Source organism: Petaurus breviceps, unplaced genomic scaffold (assembly GCF_028583685.1).
Source record: "Petaurus breviceps papuanus isolate PSGF00001 unplaced genomic scaffold, PetGlider_PUasm1.0 90784, whole genome shotgun sequence".
Taxonomy (NCBI): Eukaryota; Metazoa; Chordata; class Mammalia; order Diprotodontia; family Petauridae; genus Petaurus; species Petaurus breviceps.
The window spans coordinates 8,902,961-8,925,887 of record NW_027187345.1 but is presented as its reverse complement, the minus strand read 5'-3'; the positions used below and the strand labels follow the sequence as shown (position 1 = coordinate 8,925,887).

General features: G+C 38.0%; 1 protein-coding gene across 2 annotated transcripts in view; it reads right to left on the bottom strand.

Moving 5' to 3' along the window:
- The window catches only part of LRP11 (LDL receptor related protein 11), a 112,485-nt gene that overhangs the window by 24,088 nt on the left and 65,470 nt on the right, over window positions 1-22,927 (bottom strand). Inside the window, exons 3-5 of one of the 2 annotated variants that reach the window (XM_069069696.1) lie at window positions 19,762-19,903; window positions 13,379-13,504; window positions 10,929-11,138 (exon numbers count right to left, since the gene is read on the bottom strand). In XM_069069696.1, the coding sequence (XP_068925797.1) occupies window positions 10,929-11,138; window positions 13,379-13,504; window positions 19,762-19,903 (478 nt within the window). The remainder of the gene's footprint in view (window positions 1-10,928; window positions 11,139-13,378; window positions 13,505-19,761; window positions 19,904-22,927) is intronic. The other variant, XM_069069697.1, reaches the window with a different exon arrangement.

Genomic DNA, 22,927 nt, shown 5'->3' with positions numbered 1-22,927 from the left:
ACAGGTAGGAGGAGAACGAAAATAGAACACTTTAAAAAAAGCCCCAGAGAGGAAAGACTGTATAGGAGGACAGGGTGGCAAAAAGTGTCAGATGCACTAAAGAGGTCCGGAAGGATAAAGACTGAGAAAAGAACATCAGATGTGGTGATTCGGAGGTCATCTGGAAATTGTGGAGAGGATGGTTCCAGAAAATGGGTGATTCAAAAAATATCAGCTGCAAAAGTACAGAATAATCCAGGCATAGTGAAGACCATATGAAAAAGACCATTCTTTTACTTTTTAAGTTCTTGAAGTTAAACTTATTTTCAATAAACAAAAATCTATTTTCTCTCCCTCCTACCCCTTTCACCCACATTGGAAAAGAAAAAAGAAAAGTAAAACTTTTGTGACAAATATGCATAGTCAAGCAAAACAAATTCCATTACTGGCTGTGTCCCCAAAAATATGTTACATCTCAAACTGCACCCTGAATCCAACACTTCTCTGTCAGGAAGTGGGTAGTAAGTATGCTTCAATATGGATCCTCTGGAATCAATGAGCATTCAGAGACAAGAAGCATTTATTAAGTACCTACTACTGTGCTAAGTGCTGAATCATTGTTGGTCATTGCGTTTATCAGAATTCTTCAAGTTTTTCAAAGTTGAAAACAGGGCATTCTTTTTTTTTTTTTTTAAGGAGGAAAGGCAAGTCAATTGGGGTTAAGTGACTTGCACGAGGTCACACAGTTTGTAAGTGTCAAGTGTCTGAGGTCACATTTGAACTCAGGTCCTCCTGACTCCAGGGCTGCTGCTCTGTTGACTTCACCACCACCTAGCTGCCCCCCAAATTATGGAAGAACTGCCTCATCTAAATATCCCAGACCTAAATTGACCTTCAGCTTTTGTCTAATAAATATTCCTAGATGTAATTTACTATGGCTTTACCAGGGTCGCAGACTCACTTTTTGTGATCTCAAATAAAAAGAATAGTATAAGGCAATTATTTTGCTGCTTCAGATCCCAGTTACCCTTTTAGGTGAATTAGCAAAAACAAATAAGAGCCCAAGGTCATTTGTTTGTGGCTGATAATTTGCTTGGCTGATGCCTCTGTTAGAAAGAAATACAGTCATCCCTTCCACATTGAGACTTTCCCCACTGAGGTTTCAATATACCATGGATTGGAATAAGAAATTAAATGGGAATTTTGGGGGAGTTTTGTAGAAGCTTGAATGACTCTCAAAGGCCATCAAATGATACAGAAAAAGTATAGAAATTCAGAAAAGCATAAATTAATATCATAATAATTCAGACTACTTCCTTGGTAGGAAGGGAAGGCCAAAAAATGTTCATGAATTTTCCATATTGCACATACTTACCCACCTCCTCATAACAACTCCCCTTGCCACTGTGCTCCTACCACCTGTCCCCCAACCCCCCCCCCCCCCATATGAAAGGGATAACTGGAAAAACATAGAAGTACTTTCCCTCTTCTTCCTACTCACATGCTGCCCCTAAGGAATTCAACCAATCTTTTCTGAGCACTGGCTTTGTGGATTAGCCCCAAGGGAGATACAAAGAGGGTAAAGCACAACCTTTCTATCCTCAAGGAATTTACAATCAATCAATCACCTGATTCCATCTGTATCTGCACTGATGAGGAAAAGCTGGATTCTGGAAGGAAGGTGTTTCCATTTCCTTTACAGCCACAACAGACGTCATTCAAGCAAAGTAGAGAAGGAACACTGGAATACCCTTGACTGTCACAAGATCCTACTAAAATAATTGGTGTTAACCTGCACTTGACTGAAACAGGATCTCAGGGCTGAATTATTTACTAAGTGCAACTCTAGACTCTCTGTTGACCAAAGAGATTGAATGAGATAATGTATGTAAAGGGCGTTGTAAATCTTTTTTTTTTTTTTTGCCTTTTGGAGGGCAGTTGGGGTTAAGTAACTTGCCCAAGGTTACACGGCTAGTTTTTTGTGCGTGGGTGTTAAGTGTCTGAGGCCGGAACCGAACTAGGGTCCTCCTGACTTCGGGCTGGTGATTTACTCACTATGCCACCTAGCTGCCCTACGTTGTAAATCTTAAAGAGCTAGAAAGAGTAGCTGTTATGATTTTGATAGGTAGTATGCTAAAGTGGCCTGGGTTCAAGTCTCATCTCTGACACATGCTGGCTGTGTGACCCTGGGTAAGTCACTTAACTTATCAATGACTCAGATAGATCTCTAAGTTACAAAGTCGTTGATGATATGCTTTAGGGTGGGGAGGGAGAGTTTCCCTTCATCAGAAGTTCCTTCCATTATCTGAATGACAGGTCAGTTTCAGGCAATGCTATTATTATTAGAGGCTAGGTGGCACAATGATAGAGTACAGGGCCTGAAGTCAAGAAGACTCATCTTCCTGAGTTCAAGTCCAGCCTTGGACACTTACTACCTGTGTGACCTTGGACAAGTCACTTAACCCTGTCTGCATTGGTTTCCATCTGCAAAATGAGCCGCAGAAGGAAACAGTAAACCACTCCAGTGTCTTTGCCAAGAATCTTCGAATGAGGTCACAAAGAGTTGGATGTGACTATCCACAGCAACAATAAACAAGAAATATTGGTATTGACTTTTAGCACTGTGTGTTTTCTCATTTTTCACTGACAGGTTACATTTCAAACCTTTAAATTGCAGGAAGAATCTCTCTTTAGATACCACTCTGTTCCTGAGTTAGTACAAGTAATCTTAACTCTCATGTTGTTTTATTGTTTGAGTTTTATTATAAACAAATAATTCTCACAATAAAATTTCTTTTGAGCAGTTATCCTATTATGGTATTAGCCAGTTTAAAAAAAATAGTTTACTGGTTTGCCGGAGTAGAGTAGATAAATAATAATTAGTATTTATATAGCTGTTTAAGGTCTGCACAAAAACTTACAAATATTATTTCATTTTATTCTCTCAATCACCCTGGTCGAGATAAGTGCTATTATCATTCCAATTTTATTGACAAGGAAACTGAGGCATATAGAGGTCAAATGACCTGCTTGGGATTCTTACAGCTAGAATCTAAGGCCATATTTGAACTCATGTCTTTCTAAAAACAGGTGCAGCATGCTACCCACTGCACCACCTAGCTGCCTTCTAGTAAGACTACTTGTAAGACTATTAATAGGCCCTAATTAAATATTTATTGTGTTAATTATATTACCAACATGCATTCAGGGAAAGAGAGCAACCAGTGAAAATATAACAGTTTTGGTAAAAATTTTTTATGCTTGTCTACAAGGTTATTTATAGAGTAATCCTTTTAAGGCATCAGAATTGTTGGTAACACTCTGTTCTTTGACAAAATAAAAGCATCATTTTGTCCAAAACCAAGGGATGATTTGGGACAGATGAATTAGTGTATCTTAGTATCTCTTCACTAGAAACAAAATGACTTTGCACCTATCACCCTGAAAAGTGACAAGTTATTATGTCTGTAGGCTTCAAAAAACCCAAATAGTTACACGTCCATCAACTCAGAAAAAGCAAGAACTCATTTTGTTTTCTACTCCTCAGAGCCTAGGGCTGGATTATGCACAGAAGTCATGGCTAATATTGGAATCTGTTGATTATTAAATTATATTTGTTCACAAGACATTATCAATGAGGTAGACTCTCACACTTAGATCTTAATGCCCACTTTCCTTAAAACAAACTCACAGGAAGAGTTGTTTTTCTATCAGAAAAAAATCCAAATTTCTTCACAGTGATAAATGAATTGGCTTTTATTTGGTCATTTATCCACTTGAGAACTAAAACGCCTTTTTGCTAAGATGGAGAGGCAATAATTCCAACACTTTAAATCAGTAACTATGGGTACTACAGAGTCCTTTGTGGCTATGGTGTTATTAGAGGATAGGTGGCACAATGACAGAGTACAGGGCTTGACCCTGGGCAAGTCACTTAACCCTGTCTGCATCAGTTTCCATCTGCAAAATGAGCGGTAAATTAAATCTACCCATAAGTTAATAAATCTACTCATAAATTAATAAATCCCATAAATTAAATCTACCTTTCTCAGAGATACAATCTTTTAATTTCTTTAATCTATAATTTCTTTGCAAGGAAAGAAGAAACTATGATGATGCTAACGACTGTACAAAATCTTATAGCCACTTAGGTTGCAAGAAATATACAATGGGTATGCAATCTTGGTCAGAATGCACTTTTATAAGCCATATGCTTCATGTGTAATTACTCTTATCACCTCCAGGCCCTAGTACAAGTGTTCTTTACTTTTTTGTGTGTCATGGATCCTCTTGGCAGCCTGGTAAAACCTTGACCCCTTAATGTTTTAAATACATAAAATAAAATACATAGGATTACAAGGGGAAGTCAGTTACACTGAAAGTCTATCATCAAAATATTAAAAAAAACAACCCAAAAAAACACATTCTTAGCCTGGAGTTCATAGCACTTTGAGGTTTCCAAAGCAAAATACAGATCCCAAACTAAGAAACCCCACTTCTATGCTTTTAAACATCTGAACTAATGAAAACTTAGACAGAACTTTGCAACTCAGTCCCTTAAATAAGGTTATAGAGTTGAATTTGAAAAGGACAAAGTTAATGAAGTCACAAATGAAAAAGAGCCAATTTGTGTGTGTATATAAAACTGATCCTAGTTGTCTCAGAGACCAGCTTTCTTTTCCCTTGGCCAGGTCAGATAAAAAGTGTTAATGAGTGAACAGACTACAGACTATGCAGTGTCTACTGCTACACAGTGAAGTACAACAACATCTTGGCAATCCTGACTTTTCACAGAGGGTAAACACAAGGCAGCTCAGACAATCAAATAATTTATCAAGCAACAATGGGACTCTATTCTCTTTTTAATTTATGCGCTCAGATTTTCTGGCATTTATGGCATACATACACATACAATAAGAGAAAGAAAAATAGTTAATCCCTTAAGGCAGATCACAGGCTGTCCATGGCTTTTAAGGACTTCAAGTGAAGGCTGGATGACCATTTGTTGGGCATATTGGGTACATAATTCCTCATGGAGGTACTTGTTAGAATAGATGACATCTGAGCTCCCAGAATCAGAACCCCAGAATTTCAGAATTGAACAGGAACTCTGTACTCTGAGTCTCTCAGGAGGTAAGAAGCATGTTTCATTCTGAGTCTGCTAGAATTGTGGCTGGTCATAGCACAACACTTCAGATGTGGTATGACCAGGGTGGAGTAGAGAGAGAGAGACGATCGTTGACTTAGTCTTGGGCATTAATCCTTTCTTAATGCAGTCTAAGATTTCACTGATTTTCTTGGCTGCCATATAATGCTTGTAATGATGTGTGTGTGTGTGTGTATAAACACATAACATATAATATTGATGTATGCTGTGCCTGCAGTCCACTAAAACCCCCAGATCTTTTTCAGATGAACTGATGACTAGTTATACCTCCCTGATATCACATTTGTGAAGCTGATTTTTTGAACTCAAGTGGAAGACTTTATTTATATTGGCCCCTGTTAAATTTCCTTTGATCAGATTTGGTCCAATGTTGTAACCTGACAGGATTATTTTGCCTTTTTTTTTTTTGGAGGGCAGTTGGGGTTAAGTGACTTGCCCACAGTCACACGGCTAGTTTTTTGTATTAAGTGTCTGAGGCCAGATACAAACCCAGGTCTTCCTGACTCCAGGGCCAGTGCTCTATTCATTGTGCCACCCTGACAGGATTATTTTGGATCCTGACTCTGTGATCCAGGGTTTAGCTGTCGCTCCTACCTTTATGTCATTGGTAAAGATGTCCTTTCTGCCTTTGTCTAAGTTACTGATAAAAATATTAAACAGTACAGGACCAAGAAAAGATCCCTAAGGGCACTAGACTGTCTGCCAAATTGACATTGAACCTTTAATGACCATCTCAACTGTCAGATTCTATAATAAAAAGATCTTGAATCTATGAACCATCACCCTACACTTAGACACTCAGACAGAGAAATGGATCAAAAGAGAAAACAAATAACTACTACTATACTTTACTTTGGATTTTAAAATGTAGGCACAGTTTCTTCATTTATTATATTAGAGTGATTGGGACTGATGACCTACCTGCATTTCAGAATTTTGCTTACCCAGGTGGCTTGGGAACAAGTTGATGATCTTCAATGAAGATTTGCCATTAAATAATTATATTAAATAATATAAATCCAAAGGTTTTAAGCCATAATATATTTAGTAAGAGGTAGCATGATGTGGAGATAGTGCTTCAGTGCTGACCTTGGGATCAGGAGAGATGTGGCTTCAAAGCCCAGCTCTTACTGTGACTGGACCTATGAACCTGATTAAGTCACTTAACCTTCTTGGTCTTAGTTTCTTAATCTATGAAATAAGGATAATAATACTTGCAATACTTACCTCTCAGATTTATTTGAGGAAAGTTCTTTGCAAACATTAAAATGTTATATAAATTTGATTTAGTATAAATTTTTTCCTACCCTAACTTTGTGGCAGAATTTTGTAATTCAAGCCTTGTGGTTTGTACCCCAAAGTATTCCTAAGCTCTGCCTACAAAAGTTTTGCCAGCCATTGTTGAGGAAAAGGACAAATTGGGCTGGAGAGTAAACAACCAAGGTCGTATAAGAGAACTGCAGAGTCTCAGAGTTGGGAGGAATCTGTCAACTCAAGCTGTTGGATGCCTTGCCCAACATCTCCAATAAATGGTCACCCATGGAGAAAGAACCACCTGCCTTTTTAAATAACAGCTCTGTTAGAATGATGCTATTTACATCCAGCTGAAATTTGCCTCTCTGCAACTTTTACCCAGTGTTTCTAGTTCTGCTCTCTAAGCCCAGGCAGAACAAATATAATCTCTGTTCCACAGGCCAGCTTTTCATGGATTTATAGGCAGCTACAATATCTGCAGGGACAGTTAGGTAGTGCAGTGGAGAGAGCTCTGGGTCTGGAGTTAGAAAGACTCATCTTCCTGCATTTAAATCTGGTCTTGGACACTAGCTATGTGTAACCCTGGGCAAGTCACTTAACCTTGTTTGCCTCAGTTTCCTCATCTGTAAAATGAGGTTGAGAAGGAAATGTCAAACCAATTCAGTATCTTTGCCAAGAAAACCCTAAATGGGCTCATGGAGAGTCAGATAAGACTGAAAAACGACTTAACAACAAAATATTTGCCCTAAGTCTTCCAAGCCAAACATCCTCAGGTCCTTCAATGAATCCTATGCACATTTTTTAGTTCTTTCACCATCCTGGACACCTTCTTCTGGGTAAATTTTAGTTAACATCCTTTCCTTAAAGCGTTACACTATGAAACACTGATATTATATAAATGGGTCTGATCAGGGCAGATTATATTGAGATTGTCATCTTCCATATTTTGGACACTATGTTAACACAGTTTAGTATCACGTTAGCTGTTTTTTCGCAGTATTCCTTGACATGCAGTTGACAATACAGAATTTACAGCCCCTTCCCCCAAGTAGAGCATTAGGAGATGGGATGGATACTTTTTGTTTTTTAGTATTTCCTTTATTGACTTAATAAAAAAAGATTCTGCCTCCTACTTCTTTTCATGTTCACTTCTTTGATGTGTACTCTTCTCTATTTATAAAACGGATGGAAATAAACCTGAGTGTTTATGGGAAAGTCCTTGATCAGATGTAGTTGCCCATGACAAGCAGTTTCTAGGATGCACAAACAGCTTAATTTGTGCAGGTCCCACTTTCCTCATCTGTAAAATGAGGAGATTGGCCTTAATGGCCTCTAACTTGACTTCTGGCTCTAAGATTCAAGGAATCTATGATCTCAGATTACAAAACCAAAACAAACAAAAAACCATACCCCACAACAACAACAAAAAGAATGCTGTATGCATAAACCATTCATTCAATGTATATATTTGCCATGCTACTTAAATATCTATAGAGAACTTAAAAAAATGTTATACTTAGCGTGAATGATGATGATATGGTTATAAATGTAGACAAACACAGGACATTTTGTATTCTCTTATGACAGGACCATTACATTAATTGAAGCCTTTGTAACAAAAAATAGAAATTTATTTTGACAGAATCATGGTATTTAAACAATATAAACATACGTTCATGTTTCTTAGAGAATCACAAACCTTTTGAGCTGAATGAGACCACTGAGATCTTGCCAAGTCCCTAATTTTATAGCTAAGGAAATTTGCAGGAAAATAAAAAATTTCTGAGGCTTAAGCATGGATTTGAAAATGAATCACCAATACAGATGATCATATTATGATGATGAAATAAGCTTTAGGAAGAAATCTATATATTCATTTGACAGATAGGACCAAATAGAGAAAAATGCAGGTATATGTTAGTCCATAGTGTCACAGTGTAGTAGAGACTGGGTTGGCCTACAGGACCCTCTCTTATGTGAACCCAGAACTCCTCTGGAAATTTCTGGGGACTCCAAAGACATGGGCTCTAATTGCTTGGGGGCTTTTGGAGATGATGAGCTTCCTGGACTCCTCTGGACAAGTAGTATACCAGAGCTGAAAGGACTTTGCAAACCCTGAGGGGTCCCTTGGCAGTAATTCTCCATGTGGCATCATGTGACTCCAGTGAGGGCTGGGAAAAGATGGGTCTTCTACTTGGTATCATGGTGACTTTGTCTGTATGGCAACTAATGCAGGGGGGCCACAACAGGGTGAGTTTGCTGGTCCACAGCTTCCTTTGCTCTTTTTGTGTTTGTTGTTTTCTGAGCTTATGCAAATAAACATATTGAAGTAGATATGTCCAGGACTGGAGGTGACCTTGTGAGTTCAAGAAGTCTAGAGTTCCCATGAAAATTTAGAACTGAATGGAAGCATTGGGGTGAGCCTCAGCAACTACTTTAACACCCTGGAGGGGATAGCTGGCCACTAAAAGTCATAAAGAAAGTGCTGAGCAGAGGCAAAAAGTAAAATGCCTAATCAGCAACACTGAATACTACTTTATGTTCTGACACAATTAAGTGTCAACCTCCCAGAAGATTGTAATAGTAGTTAAAAGTTAAGTTACTGAATCCTTTTAATTTGTTTAATTTTGTTTCCTAATCTGTAAATTTACTAAATCTGAATCCTGTTTAATTTGGTCTGTTAATGCATACTCCTAAAGTGGCTGGTTTTTGTGGGGGTTTTTTGCTTTTTTTTTTTTGGAGGGGGCAGGGCAGGGCAATTGGGGTTAAGTGACTTGCCCAAAGTCACATGGCTAGCAAGTGTTAAGTGTCTGAGGTGATTTGAACTCAGGTCCTCCTGATTCCAGGGCTGGTGTTCTCCTCACTGCACCACCTAGCATTCCCCTAAGGTGGCTGTTTTTTAGCATTCCTTCTGTGTGCAGGAATAAAGTACTTGCCCCATACCTGAATCATATTATATATTTAAAAGGAATAGCAAGTTGTACATAATAGATTTGCACTTTCATATAAAATAATCTTTTTTCTAGTCTACTATGTTATGGAAATGCTTGTTATATTTCTTAAGTTCAGAATAAAATAAATTAAATTTTAAAAAGAAAGGAATAAACTACTTATCCCATACTTGATTTATATTATATACTGAATACTTCTTTTGCTTCCTGCTTTGGGGACACCTAGACATGAGTTATATAACCTATAACTTTAAGTATCTTTTGATTTAGATTTATTTTTTTAAAAAAGGAATAATAGGCTTATAAGATAGTGAGCTTCTAGTCACTAGACATGTTTAAACAGAAGCTGGATGTTTTACAGGTCAGGAATTTAGAACAGTGGAACTCTAAAATTTCTTTCAACTCTTAAGAATCTATTATTTAGCTCTGTTCAAATCCTAGGTAAATTAGGTTTGGGGCAGGTAGGTTGTGCAATAGAAAGAATGCCAAAGCCTGAAGTCAGGAGGAACTGAGTTCAAATCCAGCCCCAGACACTTCACACACTATGTGACCTTGGGCAAGTCACTTAACCCTAATTGCTTTGCCTTCCCCCATCCAAAAAAAAAAAAGAAATTTACTAGCTGTGTGACCCTGGGCAAGTCACTTGACCCTGTTTGCCTCAGTTTTCTCACCTGTAAAATAAACTGGAGAAGGAAATGGCAAATCACTCCAGTATCTTTGCCAAGAAAACTCCAAATAGTGTCATAAAGAATTGGACATGATGGAAACAACTGAACAATAAAAACAAAAACATTAGGTTGAACTCTCAACCTTAATTATATAGTCTGATTTCTATTAACTAAGTACAAATGTGAATCAAGACTGATCCACAGTTTTTTTTGCTTTTATTGAAGAATAACTCAACAATTTTTGACCCCCAAAGTAATTAAGTTGTACATATTCTTTGATTCAGAGACACTGGCTTAATCTCATATATGACTTCAGAAGGCCAAAGATATAGGGATATATACTCATGCATATAAGAGTATTTATAGCAGTACATTTTGTTGTAGCTAAGAAATGGAAGGATAAGGAGTTCTCACCAACTGGGAAATGGCTGCACAACTCTGGTATATGAATGCAATGGAATATTATTACACCATTAGAAATACAATGAGTATAGAGAAAAATGAGAAGACCCTCGTGAACGGAGGTAGTCCTGAATGAGAAACACAATTTCAGGCATGACCAATGTGTTGATTTGTTGGGTTTGACTATATTTACTTGGTACAAGGGAATGCTTCTGTTTGGGGTGGGTGGGTAGTGATATAAATACAAAATAAAGTACATTAATAAAACATTTTTGGCATATGCAGGGAAAGAAACAAAGAGGAGCGCCAAAAGGGAGATAAAATAGAATAATTCTATTATTACTTTGCTAAATTTAATATATGCTTTAAAAACTATAGGTACCAGAAATTCGGTTCCCTATACAATTCTTCTTCTTGTTCTTTGTATATTGAAAAGTTTGTGTTTGCTGATGATTATAAATTAATACTAAATTTTTTTTTTAGAGATTGACACTTTTAAGCCCTTACCTGGCATTAAAGCACTCATTTGATTCTTTGGTCCCTGAGAGACTGAGTGGTTACTCTTGTCTGCATTAGCTGATGGAAGCAGCTGTTTCCTTGTGGCTTTCTGGATGTTCTGCGAAGGGAGACTTCTGTTTGTATCTTCAGTCAATCCCACAGTTCTTTGCTGGGCTGGACTTAGAGCAGCATGAGTTATTGTCTTTCGGCCAGGACTCACTGAATGGACAGAGATAAATTAGTTATTAGTTGTGAGAGTTTTGGGGGATGTAAAAATAAATGGAAAAACACTAACTCCTCAGTCTATCTCTAATGATGAAATTTTGGAGTTATGCAGAATTCTAAATTCAAGTATTTAATTTTTTTAAATAAATGCCATAATTTCTGTTTTTTAATGGACAATTTTTGTCTGATCTTTTTTCTTTGAGGTTTAATGACAGAAACAGTTAATGACAGAGTCAAGACCCAAACACAACATTTATAGTTTCTTAATCAGTAAACATTATTAACCTTTTTTATACTGCTATTTCCCCCTGGTTGTGTTTCTGTAGTACCTATAACTAGAAGAGTGGTTTAGTATTGTGATTTGGTTGTCATAAATTATTTCAAACATGAGTCATAAAATTCTGAAAAATTACTTCAAAAATAAAATTAATGCTAATTTAAATTTATTTAAGAGTGTCCAATCCTTAGGAAATGGCCAAACAAATTATGGTATATGAATGTAATGAAATACTATCATACCAGAGAAACCTGGAAACTTGTATGAACTGATGAGAATATGAACAAGAGTGAAATAAACATATAGGAGAACAATTTGTATAGTAACACAATTGCAAAAACAAACAACTTTAATAGACTTTAGAATGCTGATCAATGCAATGATCAACCATGATTAAAAGGGACCAATGATGATGCAGGCTGCCCACCTCTTGACACGTGGTAATGGACTAGACAGGGTGGTAATGGACTAGAAGTAGAAGGAGACATACATTTTTGGCCATGACCAATGTGGGCCTTTGTTTTGCTTGACTATGCATAAGGACTTTGCTATTATTATTTTTGTTTTGTTTTGTATTTTTTGCTTTTTTGGAGGGGAGGAGGCCGGGCAATTGGGGTTAAGTGACTTGCCCAAGGTCACACAGCTAGTAAGTGTTAAGTGTCCTGAGGCCGGATTTGAATTCAGGTCCTCCTGACTCCAGGTCTGGTGTTCTATTCACTGTGCCACCTAGCTGTCCCTTATTATTATTTTTAAATGTGGAGAAGCTGAGGAGAGAAAATAAATACTTGCAAATTTTCAAAAAGTACATGCTATGAACACTTTTAGATCAGGACAGTACCAAAGTATTGATAAGATATTGCAGCATCAGATATGTGGGAAATCCCTGAAATACAGATTACTATTTGAAATCTGGTCAATAATTAATCTGATAACCATCACTATTTAATATTTTATATTACACATACAATGCAAAATTTAGATTGGGAAATGTGGTTATCAATAACAAAAGATCTATGCATGTACTTTCCTTTTTAATTCAATTCAGTGAACATTTATTAAGTGCCTACTGCATGCAGGCACAGGAGAGCTGAATAAATGCTGAATTTGGAATCAGGGAGACCTGTGTTCAAATATTGCCTTAGAATCTAACTACTGTGTGACCACTAGCAAGTCACATAAGTTATCTGAGTCTCCATTTTTTTTTTGCCTTTAATGAAATAATAATAGTTAACATTTATATAGATCTTACTACGTGCCAAGCACTTCACAGTTATTATCTCATTTTTGATTTTTAAACCAACCCTAGGAAGTAGGTGCTATTATTATTCTTATTTTATAGATGAAGAAACTAAGGCAAACTGAGGTTAAGTGATTTGCCTAGGGTCAAACAGCGAGTAAAATCTGAGGCCATCTACTGTTCCATCTAGCTGCCCCACTATAATACCTACCTCATAGGATTTTGTGAAGTTTAAATGAGATAATACATATGAAGCACTTTGTAAAAGTTTAAAGCACTAAATAAATGTCAGTTATTGTCATCGCCATGGTAGTCACTAAATACCAAGAAGAAAAACCCAACCCAATATCTGGATGAAAAAATTGTATTACTGTTATTCAGTTATACAATCATGTCCAACTCTTTGTCACCCTGTGGACCAAAGCACACCAATAACGGTTTTCTTGGCAAAGATACTTGAGTGGTTTGCCATTTTCTTTTTCAGCGAATTAAGGCAGACAGAGGTTGTTACTAGCCCAGGGTCATACAGCTAGTAAGTATCTGAGACCAAGGAATATAAGTCTTTCTGACTTCAGGCTAGGAGTGCTATCTACTCAGCCTCCTACTTACCTCAAAGAACCTTACTTTCTTAAAAATAATCATGCTGGAATTTGTGCTGCAAATCCACTTCCCTGGGCTGCCAAGCCCCAACACCAAGGGTGTTCCCTCCCGGCCACTCACCACTCTGGCAGAAAGCTTCATCAGATCTGTCAGGACACTGATTCACTCCATCACAAGCCAGTGTGATGTCGATACAGCAGCCATCATCACAGAAGAAATGATAGCGTGAGCAAACTTTCAAACATTCTGTTTATAAAGCAAACCTCAAATCACTGGTAAGTTACAACTGGGGTGGGGTACATAAAAGCTGTGACTTTTAGAGGTGTCTGGGGCAACAAAGAACAGGTAAAAAAAATATAACAACTCAAAGAGATGCAGCTAATGCAGAAAGAATTAATAATTGGTCAGAATAACAGGCTCTGGGGAAACTGTTGTGCCTAGGGACTCTAGCTGCCAAATGAGACATATTTGCAGAAATAGTTAATGTGGTGGTTTCTTTTATTGTTTATTGGACTGAATTGGATTTTATATGACTATACTCTTTTGTTTTAAAGGAGGGCATCAATTTGGGGTGGGATGACTAATGGAAAGCTATGGAAATAACCAAAAAAGCATCAATAAGATATAAAAAATACATGGAAGAAAACAAAAAAAAGTTCAGAATAGGACAGAACCAAACAAGGCTAGCTTCTGTGATATCCACTTCAAAAAACAATAACAAAGATTTATGTAAACACAAAAGGCATTAAAAAAATCAGACAAATGAATAAATAAAAGAAGGTTCATATGCCTTCCCTTGGCATTCTTGTTTATGCCCCTAAAAATCTATGACCCATGAGTCACTATGGACTTTCCCCTCCTATACATCTTGATTAAGACCAGTTTTGAGTGAGGGGTACTCCAGGAGGATGAATACTGGGTCAGTGAAGATCACAGATTTAGAGATAGAAAGTACATTAGAAATCCTGAGGCCAGGATGCCATATCTTCTTTTTTAGTGACCAATGTCTTATACCTCTCCTTGTGATGGAGCTCTATACTCACTTACTCATTCATTCATTCATTCATTTGATATTTCAGAATGTTATTGAACTTTTACTGGCAAATAACTTCCACTACTCATTCCTGCCATTTTTTCATTGTATAGATTATACCTGAAGACCTCTTTCCCCAGAACAATAATAGCTATACATCCCTTTAAAGTTTGCAAAGCACTTTACAAATATTATGTTATTTCATTCTCACAACAATTCTGGGAGGTAGGTGCTAATTATTATCTTCATTATACAGATGAGGAAACTTAGGCAGACAAAGGTTAAGTGACTTGTCCAGGGTCACACAGCTAGTAGGTGTCTGAGGCTGGATTTGAATGCAGGGCTTCTTGACTCCAAGTCTATTGGTCTATCTGCTGTGCCTCCTAGCTACTCATCTCAACCCGTCTCCAAGAAAACACTTCTTATTTATTGTTTTTTTTAAGATTTATTTATTTATTGCTTTTTGGAGGGCAATTGGGGTTAAGTGACTTGCCCAAGGCCACATGGCTAGTTTTTGTGTTAAGTGTCTGAGGCTGGATTTGAACTCAGGTCCTCCTGACTCCAGGGATGGTGCTCTATTCACTGCACCACCTAGTTGCCCCATTTCTTATTTATTGTTGTTGCTCAGCTGGGCCTAACTCTTTGTGACCCCATTTTGGGGATTTTCCTGGTAAAGATATTGGAGCAGTTTGCTGTTTCCTTTTCCAGCTTATTTTACAGATGAGGAAACTGAGGAAAACAGGAATAAGTGACTTGTCCAGGGTCACACAGCTAGCAGGTGTCTGAGGCTGAATATGAATTCAGGGTTTTTTGACTCTAAGCCCAATACTCTATCCACCGAGCTCCCTAGCTGCCTCCCACACCAGTGATTCTACATTTTAAAACATTAAGTCATTATTTTTAAAGCAGACACTCTCTCTCACCATATCATGTGTATACTCTTGTCTCTTTTGGTTTCTTTTGGTTAATCTTAATAGTTTCTTTTGGTTAATCTTCAACCTGTGACTACTGAATCCTTTGAGTGAATGTCACAGTGTCCCTGGCATAGGGCAGTACCTGGCTAGAATCTCTGGTTTCTTGCTAATGACAATTTTATTTTCTCCAGATCATGAAATTGTATTCCTTCCTGGGCTCTCAAGAAAATCTTTCATCTAATTGGGGCTTCTAAGAAGAGAGTCTTTTTTGGAAGGATAATTTATCTGCTCATAGTTAAATTGGAATCATTAAAGCTTAGAAGAAACAGGAAGAATTGAGGACCCATTTAGCATCTGTAATACTATAGACTAAAGGTACCTGGTCAGAGTTGGATCATGAAAAGTTTCAGAAGGTTCTAGGAATAAGGTAGATTGAACAGCTCTTTTTATAACACAAATAACATATTAGATAGGGAATAGAAGGTACAGTGCACATGCCCAAGCAAAGCTTTAGAGATTTCTACTCTAGAGAAACAAATTATTAAGATGCAGTTGGGAAAGTCAGGAAAAAGCAAATGTTTGGTGTTGAGGAAGTTGGGGGATAACTGGAGTTAGAAAGAAGAGGGAAAGGAGAGCAATGATAGCAACTGTCACCGGGGAAGGAAGATGGGAAACATGGTCAGCTGTCTAAAGAATTCAGGGAAGATAGAATGAAACAACAGCTGGAAGCTCTAGACAAGGAAGGGAAGGACACAGAAGAGTTCTGGGATAGCAAAATCCTTATTAGGTTACATTTTTGTTTTCAAATCACCACAAGAAAACTCTAGGCAACAATGAGTTAATGAAAACATTTGGCAAATTTAAATGAGCCATTTGTCCTACTTTAAGAACACACACAAAAATGTCATAGAAGAGTTACTTTTGAATACTTCTTTAAGCTTTCTCTTTTGAAAATACACAGCCTCTTCATACAAAATCTAATCCCACTGAGCCAGATTTCATTGCACAATCAACACTGTCTGCTGCCTGCTGGCGTGTGACGAGGCCGATATGGTAATGAAGTAGCCCTGAATCACTCCAGCTCTGCCTGAACCACAAGGTCATTATATGCTACAGAATGATGAGCAGCGGTCGAAATGTTTCCACCTCCTGTTTTCAGTATCTCAAAGCGTTTTACTCCCAGGGGCTGATTCCTAGCATCTTATTCATAAGGCAATGACAAAGCCCCAGCTGTAAGAGTGACTCAAGAGAACGTTTGCAATAACTACACTGTGAGCTCACTCTGTGGAGGGACACAAGGCCACTGGAAGGAAGGCGAGGGTCTGGAGCCTGAAGCTGCTTTTCAAAGGACATTCACTTCACTCTGTCCCAGGCAACTTCAAAGACATTTTCTCATTTATAATTGCCAAGTTGCTACTGGAGACTGTAGAATCTGGCCAAGTGAATGGATGGAGGCAAACAAATGCCTGGCTGGTTGCCGGCCATCTGTCTGTCTTAGGCTACTTTCTCCCTGCCCCCAACGCACATACAGAGCTAGTCAGTGAGAAAATCATGCTCCTAGGTTGTTAGAGAAATAAATCTTTTTTTTTATTGGCCAGGACTATACACACCTGTTATTTTACACATGGACAGAGACAAAGCCTAGTTCCAGATCTAGGCTCCCCAGAATCAACATTGAATTTGGAGCTTGGCTAGGCATGTGTCTGGGAGAGCCCTCTGACCCTGATACCTACTAGCCAGACCAAATGCAATATTTGTGGTATGTACTGGGCTTTAGCCACAAATCATTTAGGTCAGCACAGGTACCATTTATTCCTGAGAATAAGGTATCATAAACTCCTTGAGAGGAAGTCTAATGAAGCTAGCTTAGAAAACAAGAAGCCGGATTCAGATCCTAAAGTTAACTAAACTAGCCATGTGACCTATGGACATGCCACTTAAACTTTCTGTCCTTTAACTCCCTAATCAAAAAAATGGGCACAATTTCCAATCTCACAGGTTTGTGAGGACTCGATTTATCAAGCAAACAAGATTTATTAAATGCTTATTATGTGCCAGGCACTGGGCTAAGCACTTGGGATACAAAGAGAAAAGAAAAATAAGATAGTCCCTACCTTCAAGGAGCTTACATTCTAATGTGGAAGGCAACATATATACATGTAGACACATCCAATAACTTACAAACCAGAGGTAAGGCAACCTTAGTGGGGTAGGCACTAGCAGATGGGGTGTGGGGAACAGGAAAGACTGTGCAGAAAGCGGTACCTGACCTGAGTCCTGAAAGGAATTCTGTATTTCAAGTGGTCGAAGTGAGAAGTGAAGACCTTCCTGCTGTAGAAGACCATGAAAAGGCACAGAGATGGGAGGCGCCATCTAGAAAGCCAATATGACTCAACCACAGAATGTGGAAAGGAGTAATGGAGAATAAGGTTGAGCAGGTAGGATGGAGCAAGGTTGTGAAAAGCTTTAAATGCCAACCTGAGGAGCTGATCTTAGAAAGAATAGGAACATCTGGAGTTTATGGAGTGTGGAAGAGTGGACAATGTCAGATCTGCTCCTAAGGAAAAATCACTTTGGCAGCTGTGTGGAGGATGAATAAAGCAGGGAGAAAGGAGGGAGGCAGGCAAGGAGACCAAGTAAGAGGCTACTATAATAGTTCAGGCAAGAGGTGATGAGGGGCAGAATGAAGAAGGTGGCTGAGTGAATGGAGAGAAGGAACTGGAGGTGAGAGATGGAAGTGCTCTTTAAACTGTAAAATGCTATATAAATGCGAACATTTATTATTCTCCTGATTTATATCTAGTACATTAAAATGGGTGCTCAAGAGATGAAGTCAATCAGTCCCTACATGGAACAGCTGTTAAATGCCCACGCCTGGGACAGGAAGTCTACTCTGCATTCATGTGGATGTCAACTGAGTGTCAACCTAGTGCTGGTTCATGGGTAAGGCTGTTATGCTCCTGTTGCTGCAATGGAGGAGAGTTGTCTGACCTATTTACATAGATCCCATCTTCATAGAAAGCTTAAGGTAAAGGTGGCAAAGGAGATGGTCAACAATTTTGTTTTTCACTAAGTTTGTGACCTATAGTTTGTCTCTAGCATGTTGAGTAGACCCCACGTGATGAATTTTGGGGAAGCTGTGATCAAGATCTGCATAATTTGGGCATGGATGGGTAATGATCAGCATCATTGGACATAATACTCACATCAATGAGATTATAAATACAGTGAAGAATTGGCAACTGATATTCTAGTGAAAAGCATAATGCACTGGAAGATTGCCAAGCCCCATAGGTTTTGTATCCTTAGAAAATTCTCTTTCTAATATGCATGCTGAGCCATATCTTTGATATGAGCTTAGAATAGTTATGGAGAAATTATATTTATATTCTAATCCTTTTATCCTTATTACTTAGCCCATTGTGTTAATTCCTTTGCAAATAATAGAGAGTCCAAGACTGCCAGAGGCTTGCTGCAAGCTTAGGAACAGTATGCAACATCTCAGGCTTACAAATATAGAATCTCTCCAAAAGTAACTCAAAAATAACAATAATGGTTAAACAGCTTCAGATGTCTTACTTCTCTAGCTTCAGTGCTGCCTAGCCCATTTGGGAACAAACTATGCAACTCATATTAATTGGTTTATTGTATGCACTTGATGCTTTCCCTTAGAAATGAGGAGTTTTTAGAAGATAATAAAGATTGATGATTATTCAAAAGAAGTGAATGTGAAGGCAGTAAATTTGTACTGGATTTGTATACTGTGTATTTTAAAAATTACTATTACTTATTACTTGTCATTATTACTTCTATCTAATAACACTAATGTGTTACTACTTACATATTAATGTGGGAGTTATGCAATATTCTTAAATAATTAAAACAAAACAAAATCCTGGAAACATGTCTTATTTATTTTTATCCGTTTAGAATTAAATCTTGGCAGAATCTTTCCAAGAAATACACACAGACATTCACACAGATACAAATATATATGTATATGTATACATATATACGGGTTGTGATAACATATAGACATGTACATGCATATATATATCTATACATACACATACTAAATTTATCAACAATCTTTTAGTAACATTCTTTTCAATGAGAGGCTAAGAATTTAGGAGTAGGAAAAATTAAAAAGTACTAGCTGTGTGACTCGGAGCAAGTTGTTTAACCTGTGTTCCAGGATTGTTGTGAAGTTAAAACAAGATAACATTTGTAAAATACTTTGCAAACTGAAGATCTAGATATATACACAAACACGTATACACACATATTTGTGGGGCTCCTACTATGCCCTGAAACTTTCACACTCTATTAACCATCTCATTGCAAGTTCCAGAAATAAAAACCTCTTATCTTGCCCACACTGAAGTGTTAATCATCCTAAAATGATATCAGATTTGGGGTTTCAGAAAATAAAATGGAAGAACCTACAAAAGCCCTTATACTTATAGGCATAGGAAGACTACAGGTCCATAAATAACATGGATTGAATTTTTGGTTGAATTATGCTCCAATGATACTTTCATTTTTCTCCCCCTCACCTACTGCAGTTTGTGCCTTGGGGAGTACAGTCACGGAGACATTGTCAGAGCTCCTCTGACCAGCAGTGTCTGTCACAGTCAGCTGGAAGATGTACACTCCTTCTCGCAAGTGGGATAGCTTCAGGATTCCTGATTGAGGTACCTGATCCAAAAACAGGAAACATCACATTTCACTTTGCAAAATTAAAGTACAGAGTTAATATCAAAATGAACTGGTATCCACTGTTAAATATCATGAACTAACTCATTTCAGTTGTTTAATTTAAGATTTATTGAATGTAAGCAGTATTTCATGTCAGGGATCACTCACACTTTTTTTGATCATGTACCATTGTCAGTAAAACATTTTTTAGCATTTATCCCTAATCTGTGTATACTCATTTATATGCATGTACTGCCATACCAATAACTTACTTTATAATGCTCATACAAAACAGAAATTAAAAGAAATTAAAAGAGAACGAGATGAAGATGAAATAATATTTTATTTTAGTTTCATTAGGGAATTGCTGCAATTGATAGAATAAGGAAGCAACATGGTCAGATCTATGCTTCAGGAAAATCACTTTGGCAGTCGTATGGAGGATGGGTTAGAGCAGGTAGGTTTGAGGTAAGAGTAAGGGATATTTAAAAACAACTTTGGAAATAGTGGTACCAACCTCCAAGATTGTCAGAAAAATAACTACAGGATGTGTGTGTGTGTAATACACACATACATGTATGTATGTACATGTATATATACACATATACACGCATATGTGTATATAAATATACATATTTATATGTGTGTATACGTGTTTGTGTATATATCTATGTCTTCTATTTGCACAACTCTTTGCAATTATCTTGTTTTAGCTTCACAACAACCCTGGAAGATATGTTAAGTGACTTGCTCAGGGTCATATAGCTAGTAAATCTCTGAGGCAGGATTTGAGTCAGGTCTTCCTGATTCCAGGTCTGACACTAAATCCACTGTGCCACCCAGTTGCCTAAAAACTCAACAGTCCTCATGTTCATACAGTGGTTTCTCCGCCCCCCCCCCCCACTCCCACCTTTAGTTTATTTTTGGAGGGAAGAAGGCAATTGGGGTTGACTTGTCCAAGGTCAGACAGCTAGTAAGTGACAAGTGTCCAAAGCTGGATTTGAGCTCAGGTCCTCCTGACAGGGCCAGTGCTCTATTTACTGTGCCACTTAGCTGCCCCCTGTTCATATAGTGTTATCTGAGGTATCTATTCAGAGAAAAAACCTGAAAACTTAGTTTCTATCCTCATTTTTGCAAATTGAACATGTCTTTCCTTTTATAATGGGAGTCAGTGGAAGACTATAAACCCTGTAGAGATATCACTACCTTGTTGAGTGAGGGATCATAGGAACATAGGATTCAGAGCTGGAAAGGGTCCCTATAGGTCATCTAGTTCAATTTCCTTATTTGAAAAAAAGTGAGATCAAGAAGGTATATGTGACTTACCCAGGGTTACAACTATGATCAACTATTGTTGAGACCTGTGCTTTACTTTAGGAAGAATGATCTGATCAATGTCTTCAGATGGAATGCAGAGAGATAGGTTAGGAGTTATGGTAGTAGTCTATATAAGAGATTATGAGAGCCTGAAGGAAAGTGGTAGCAGTGAGATTGGGGGAAAAAAGGTGTATTCTAGAGATGTTGTCGAGACAGGAGCAATAGGCCTTGGTGACTAATGAGATGAGGTGGGGGCAAGAGATAATTAGAGACAACATCAAAATTTAAGTAATGGATGACTGGGAAGATGACTGTAGGATTAACAGAATCTGAGTGTTGTTGTTCAGTCATGTCGGACACTTCATGATCCCATTTGGGATTTTCTTGCCAAAATACTGGAGCGGTTTGCCATGTCCTTCTCCAGCTCATTTTACAGATGAGGAAACTGAGGCAAACAGGGTTAAGTGACTTGCTCAGGGTCACACAGCTAATAAGTGTCTGAGAGTGGATTTAACTCAGGTCTTCCCACCCCCCAGGCCAGACCCTCTATCCATTGCATTACCTAGTTACCCCTAGATGAGCAAACACACTCTATTAATTCTCCTCTCAGACCTGGCCTGCTTTTGTGTCAATTTCACAGTTTCCCATGTGTTGTTTTTCTCCTTTAATTCTCAGTGGGGAATGGGGTAAGGGGTTGTCAACACCTTCAGGCAAGACTGTAAAAACTGCAGGCAAGGATGTGAGAAACAGCTTGGCCTTCCAGAAGTCTCCCTGGGTCTGGAGCAGAGACTCAGGATCAAATCTACTATGTAACCTTGGGCAAATGACTTAATCTTTCTTGGTCTGTTTTTCCCCATCTAAAATGAAGGAAGGGTTTGGACCAGATGACCTCTAAGGCCCTTTTAAAAATATAAGATCTTATCTTAATTGGTTCTATATGGTTATAACTATATATAGTACCTGTGGACAATTGATGAAAACTATTTGATTCTATTATTTACTTGCACTGAAATGTTTTGGCTTATATGACAGGATGAACCAACTTATTCATAAGATTTCTTTTTTTTTCCTTTTTGGAGGGCAATTGGGGTTGTCTTGCCCAAAGTCACTCAGCTAGTATGTCAAGATCTGAACTCAGGTCCTCCTGACTCCAGGGCTGGGCTCTATTTACTGCACCACCTAGCCACCCCCATAAGATTTCTTAAATCTTTTATCTTTTATGTGTAGTTTTCATTCTTTGTGGGCCTCCCCCCTCCTCAGGTGCTGAAATAGTACTAGGTAATCAAATTTAAACTATATTATAATTTTGTTTGGCATTAGGCAATGCAGACCTTCTTCATGGTTTTGCATGCATCACTGACAAATTTTTTTTTTCTGGTGCTCACTATTCTTTCTTCAGTTGCCAATTTGAAACAATTAGGTTTGTTACTATTAAGAGATGACATGTCTACTTTGGGGCCCTTCTCTCTATTCACACAGCCACCTTCCTAGTTCTGCCCCTCATCATCTCTTGTCTGAACTATTATGATGGCCTCTTAATTGCTCCCCACCTGGCCTCAAGGTTCTCCTTGCTCCATCCATTCTCCTCACAGCTGCCAAAGTGATTTTCCTAAAGAGGTCTGACCATGTCACCTCCCTCACACTCCATAAACTCCAGATGCCGCCTATTTTGGATAGGGCAATAGAGCCCCAAACGACTGGAAAAGG